Below are 6,000 nucleotides of genomic sequence, written 5' to 3'. Positions count from 1 at the left end.
AGGCATACATCACCATGCCCAGCTAAGTGAGAGCTTTTTTTTTTTCTTTCTTTTTTTTTTTTTTGTAGTACTGGTAGTGGAACCTAGGCACTTTTCTACCTCCGGGCTATACTCCAAGATCTATTTTATACTTTATTTCGAAACAGGGTCTCACTAAGGTGCAGAGGGCCTAAGTAGCCAAGGCTGGCTTTGAACCTGTGCCATCCTCCTGTCTCAGTCTCCCAAGTGCTGGGATTACAAGCGTGCGCCACGACATTTCTTAAAAACAAATCTTTGCAAAGGGGAGGCCTAGATAACTCAGCTTCCTCAAATCAGCACAGGGGCTAACAAGCAAAGAGAACCCCGTTCGCATTAGCCATTTCTAGGCTAACATTGCCTAGCCATTTCTAGTGTCTCTCTTTAAAGTAGAACCACGTTCATCGCATGCTCCCAGCTGCCATTTATTGCCCAAACACAACTAATAACACACCATCGCCTCTGGGAGCTGGGTTAAATAGGTCCAATGCAGGCGATCCAGAGCTCCTTGGCGAGCAGAATCACCTGGGGCCGGAGCAGGCCCAGGCCTGGCCCCGCACCTGCGCCGGCTCCTCTGACCCCGGGGTCCCCGCCGGGTGCGCGGGGCGGGCCGGGTCGCGGCCCGGGCTTGGGGAGGAGGCGGTGCTCCGGACTTCCCCGCCGCGGAGCCCGAGAACCGAAAGCAGCGGCGGCCTGGGAGGCGGGCGAGGGTGAGGAGAGGGCGGCGGCGGCCGGGAATGCCCGCCCCGGGCCATGGCGCTGCGCCTGGCCGCCGACTTCGACCTCCGCGAGGACGTGCTGCCCTGGCTGCGGCGGCGCGCAGGTGCGGGGCGCGTCCGCGTGCGCGGGGGCCGGCCGGTGGGGGGGCCGGGGGGCGTGGGGGTGACCCCGCCCCGAGCCCCGCGGGGCAGGCTGCGGGCTGCAGGGCGGAGGGGCGCCTCTTCCAGGCGGCCCCCACCAGGTCCCCTCTGCAGCATCACTTGGCCAAGGGCGGGGGAGCCCCTGCCCTGGGTCTTTGGATCATTCGCCCCGCATCTGCCCCGGGAAGGCGCCCGTGAGCCCGAGGAGCGGCGCTGCCAGACTCGGGCTCCGGGGAGGCTTTTTTTTTTTTTTTTTTTTTTTTGGTGGTACTGGGGATGGAACCCTTCTCCGGTTACGCTCCCAGACCTATTTTATATTTTATGCGTTTTGAGAACGAAAAGATGAACGGTGGCCACCAACAAGCCCACCGCAATCCTAACAACACCTAGCTGTTGCAGTGTGTCCCCGACTGTGGTTTTTGAGTCTTCCCAGGGTTGATAGAGTTGAAGGAGGGGGACGCAGTGATTTTTTTTTTTTTTTTTTTTTTTTTTTTTTTTTAAAGAGAAGATTGCTGTAAGTGCCTGGGTCGCGCTTCTGTGTCCTGTGTGAACAGTGTTGGGGGACCTAGGCGGCATGCCGCTCTGGGTGTCAAGCGCGAGGGTCCGGCAGCCTGCGTGGACCCAGCCCGGGCTCTAGAGGCTGCCCCCCAGCATGCCCCTGTGCAGGCGGGGAGCCTAGGGAAAAGTGATGCTGCTCCAGCTCCTGCCAGCCTCCTGGGGCGAGATGGAAGACATTCCCAGCTTGCCTTCGAGGATGGAACCCAGGGGCATTTTACCTCCGACCTCCACCCCCAGCCCTATTTATTATTATTTATTTTGAAACAAGGTCTCACAGAGTTGCAAAAGGCCTAAGTAGCTGAGGCTGGCTGCGAACCTCCTGTCTCAGCCTTTCAAATGCTGGCATTACAAGCGTGCACCACCACGACCAGTTTAGGGTTTGATTTTTTTATGCGCCACAAAAACCCTTGTTTTGACTCTGGTAAGGGAGTGAAAAGCCACTTTTGAGCCTTCCAGCACTAATTTACTTTCAAGGATGGGGCCTGCGATTTCTCAGTCTTTTGGAGAAGTTTGCTTGTAAATAATGAGACATCTTCAGGGCTTACATTCAGCTTCAAAGCAACAGTGCTTCTGGGGTTCACCTTGTGCGGAGGAGCTGGCCACTTCTGTGTGCTTTGCCTTGTTTTATCTTTGGTTTTCCTTAAACACTTGATTACAAGTAGGTGGTGGGCGTATCAAACTACCCCTATCTGTAATTCCTTTCACCCAAACGCAGGTGAAAGTTTTCCTTTGATACATCATGTAGTTACACTATTTAGCAGAATTATTTGTATGTTTTCCTGGCTTGGCATGTCAATTGTTCCAAATAAGGAGTCCTATATGTTTGTGTAGCTCCCTGCTTCAGTTTGGCCATTATTAGTAAAGCTTGGCTTTCTGGGGAGGAGAGGAAAAGTTAAAATCTCCCCAACGTCTAAAATATTTTAGACGATTTAATTTTTTGAGCTACAACTGGCAGCTCCAAGACTGTCGTCCCCTACAAAGGAGTCCTTTCTCTCTCTGAACTCTTACCTCATTTTGCTAAATGGCAGGTGCCTGCAAATAAGAAGTTAGATGAAGTGTGAAATGTCACAGTCTTGTTTGAGTAATGTGTGTTATGATTGAAAACTGGTGTGTGACCCAGTTGGATTTTAGCTTCCTTGTCTCTTTCACTCACTTTGAAGAATTATAAACTTGCATATTGATGTTCCACTGAAAAAAACATACCCTGGATCCTCATCAGGTGAGCTTAGTAGAAATGCAAGTTTTTCTAATATTGGTAGTATTTTGCTTTTTTGGAGTGCCTTGACAAGATATTAGCCTTATTTTACTGAGAATTTTTATCCCTGATAATTGCCAGTGCCTAATTGCTCAAAATAATCAAAAGCCACAAGGCAATTTCTCTTCTAATGTAACTTGTTGCAGGAAAATCTGGAGTCTTATCTTACTGCTAGCATAGTCATTACTAAACACAGTCATGAAAATTATCTTCCTTTCAAAGTTTTACCTTTTCAAATACAAATTACAAATATCCATATAATTATAAACATCTGCACCTTTGCTTTTTAAACTCGAAAGCTTAATATTTCTACACCAAATACAGCCCAATATTTCTTAGTGGTGCCAAGTAATTCTCATGAAGTGTGATGTAGTCCTGCAAAAATAACTAGGAAGGTGGGCAAAGCCATCGTCTTTAGGAAAATTGTCTCTCTTAAACTGAGAAAGTATTTGTTTTTAAACATCAATATATAAAGGAATATATTAACATGTTACCTGTACTCACTGTCTAGCTTACAAATAGAACAATATCTGGACTTCTGAAGGCTCTGGTGTGCCCTCCCCCCGTATGATCCTATTTCTATCATAACCAGAAGTAAGAATTTTTAAGCTTTTATATTTAAGCATTCTTTTTATTTTTATTGATCGTTTCAACCCAAATTCTTTTTTGCCTATGAACTTCAAGAAAATGAAAGCATACTGTGTTCTTTTTGCTTTATTTTTCTCCTTCCTGATACTGTGAGATTTATTCAGTTGACTGACTAGTTGGAGGTCATTAATGTTGACTGCTATACAGTATTCCATTGTGTGAATATACAACATTATGGTGGACATGGACATGTAACTCTTTCAAGGAAGGGCCCTGCAAGGTGGTGTGAGAATGGTCCTCCTTCAAGGATTTCTCCGTCTTCACTCTTCTTTGGGTGTGCCCACGTTCAGTGAGCTATCTATGTGGCTTAAAAAGGCGGCCAGTTTGACTCCCCATGGGACACTTCTGGCAATCCCTCTCAGCTCTGGAGTTTTCCCCCCAGGGCCCCTGAGACCATCAGAAGATGGGCCAGCTTGTCAGCCTGGCCTCTCCCCTGCCAGGACCTGCTTCCTTTTTCTGCCTATAGGTGGTAATCTCACTGTACTAAGCTCTCCCTGGTAAATACAACCAAACTCTGTCCCTGACTTTACTCTCCCTTTTTCTTTGGAGTGACATTTGGGCAGTTCCTGGGTTTGCCATTATGATTTTTACTCATCACTTTGTGCATGTCTTCTGGTACCTAAAGGCATAGGTTTATGTAGGATGTGCTGAGTGGAGTTGCTATGCACTTCTTCACATTTCCTGGGTATTGTCAAATTGTTTTCCAAAGTATTGGATTCATTAATACCCTCATTTGTGTGTAGAAATGTTTCAAGTTGTCTATCTGGACAAGTTCTTGATAGTTCTTTCTGATTTAATTTAATTTTTTTGGGGTCAAACTGGTGGTTCTAATTTTATCTCATTGTGCTTTGAGATTGAGCATCTCTATATATTAATTGGCTGGTTGAATTTTCTTTACTATAAAATTTTTCTTTATTTTTTTTTTTAAACAGGGTCTCCTGAGTTGTGAAGGGCCTCGCTAAGTAGCTTAGGCTGGCCACAAACCATGATCCTTTGGTCTCAGCCTCCCGAATGCTGGGATTACAAGCGTACGCCACCACGCCCAGCTCTATTTTATTTTTTGTGGTGCTGGGGATTGAACCCAGGGGGATTCTACCTCCGAGCTACACCCCCAGCCATATTTTTATTCTTTATTTTGAAACAGGGCCTCACTAAGTGGCTGAGGCTGGCTGTGAACTTGGATCCTTCTGTCTCAGCCTCCCAAGTACTAGGATTACATGTGTCCCGCCATACCCAGATTTCTATTTTATTTTGAAACAGGGTCTCACTAAGTTGGTGAGGCCTTGAACCTGTGATCCTCCTGTCTTGAACTTCCAACTACTGGGACTATAAGTCTGCATTATCATGCTCATCAAAATATTTTTTTTAATGTCATTCTAAAATATGTACTCTGGATTTTAGTTCATGTGTTGCGAATAAGAATATTTTCTCTTAATCTGCCACTTGCTTTTTTCAGTTTGTGATGGTGCCTCTGTGTGTGTGTGTGTGTGTGTGTGTGTGTGTGTGTGTGTGTTGGTACCAGGGATTGAACCCAGGGCATCACACATGCTAGGTGAGTAGGTGAGTGCCTTACTGAGGAGCCATATTCCCAGCCTTTTAATTTTTTATTGTGAGAGAAGATCTTGCTAAATTGCCCAATCTGGCAACAAATTTGTGGTCTTCCTGCCTCAGCTTTCTGAGTAGCTAGGATTACAGGCAGAGACCTTAATTTTTAAAATAGCCTAATTTATGAGTCTTTTATTTTTTTGGTACTGGGGATGGAACCCAAGGGCATTGTACCTCCAAGCTATACCCCCAGCCCTATTTTTTAGTCTTTTAATATTTGAAACAGGGTCTCACTGAGTTGCGAAGGGCCTCGCTAAGTAGCTGAGGCTGTCTGCGAACTGTGATCCCCCGGGATTACAAGTGTGTGCCACCACGCTCAACTTTGAGTTTTTTTTTTTTTTTTAAAGTGCTTTTTGATATTTTATAGAAATCCTTTCCTATTCTGGAGTCAAGATGACATTTTTAATATTAACTTCTAAATGTGGTTATCTCACTTGTTTTTCCCACCTGGGATTAATTTTTGTGAGATAATGTAGAAATCCAATTTTGCTGTAATAGTAGCTAGTTATTTTAATATGATGGGCCAAATAGTCCTTCCTGTGGTCACCGACAGCAAAGCCACTCTGGTGCACATGGCACATCTCTGTCTATGTGGAGGTCTTTTCTGCGTTCTGTATTTGGTTCCATTATCTCCACTTGAGATGACGTCTCACAACTCTGCTTTGTGATGTCCTGACACTTTTTGCTAGATTTATTCCTAGATTATTATTTCTTTGTTGCTGTCATAAATGGCATATTTACAGATGGTATGTGTTCTAACCATTTCTAGTCTAGAGCAATATACTATGTTTTATATAATTTCTTATATCCAGTGTTTAATTCCTTGACGGGGTGAATCATACCTTCAAACAACTAAGGTTCATGGTATATACATTTTCTAATATTTAAATGTTATATATACATATACATGGATGCTTTCTTTGGTACTGAGGATTGAACCCAGGGCCATTCTACCTCTGAGATATACCCCCTAGCCCTATTTTTATTTAGAAAGAGGTTCTTACTAGGTTGAGAGTCTCACTACTTTCTCAGGCTGTCCTCAAACCTGTGGTACTCTTG

The 6,000-nt window shown here is 45.1% G+C and overlaps 1 protein-coding gene across 1 annotated transcript in view; it reads left to right on the top strand.

The window, feature by feature from the left end:
• Positions 1-768: 768 nt before the first annotated feature.
• Positions 769-6,000, top strand: part of GSAP (gamma-secretase activating protein) — a gene marked incomplete at both ends in the record, with an annotated part of 101,003 nt that continues 95,771 nt past the window's right edge. The window contains 2 exon segments of the mRNA XM_080701053.1: positions 769-865; positions 868-873. Coding sequence (XP_080557179.1) covers positions 769-865; positions 868-873 — 103 coding nt within the window.

This window comes from Muscardinus avellanarius (genome assembly GCF_963383645.1).
Source record: "Muscardinus avellanarius genome assembly, chromosome: 9".
Classification (NCBI taxonomy): Eukaryota; Metazoa; Chordata; class Mammalia; order Rodentia; family Gliridae; genus Muscardinus; species Muscardinus avellanarius.
Note: the sequence above shows the minus strand (reverse complement) of the source record. Positions and strands in the feature narration are given on the sequence as shown.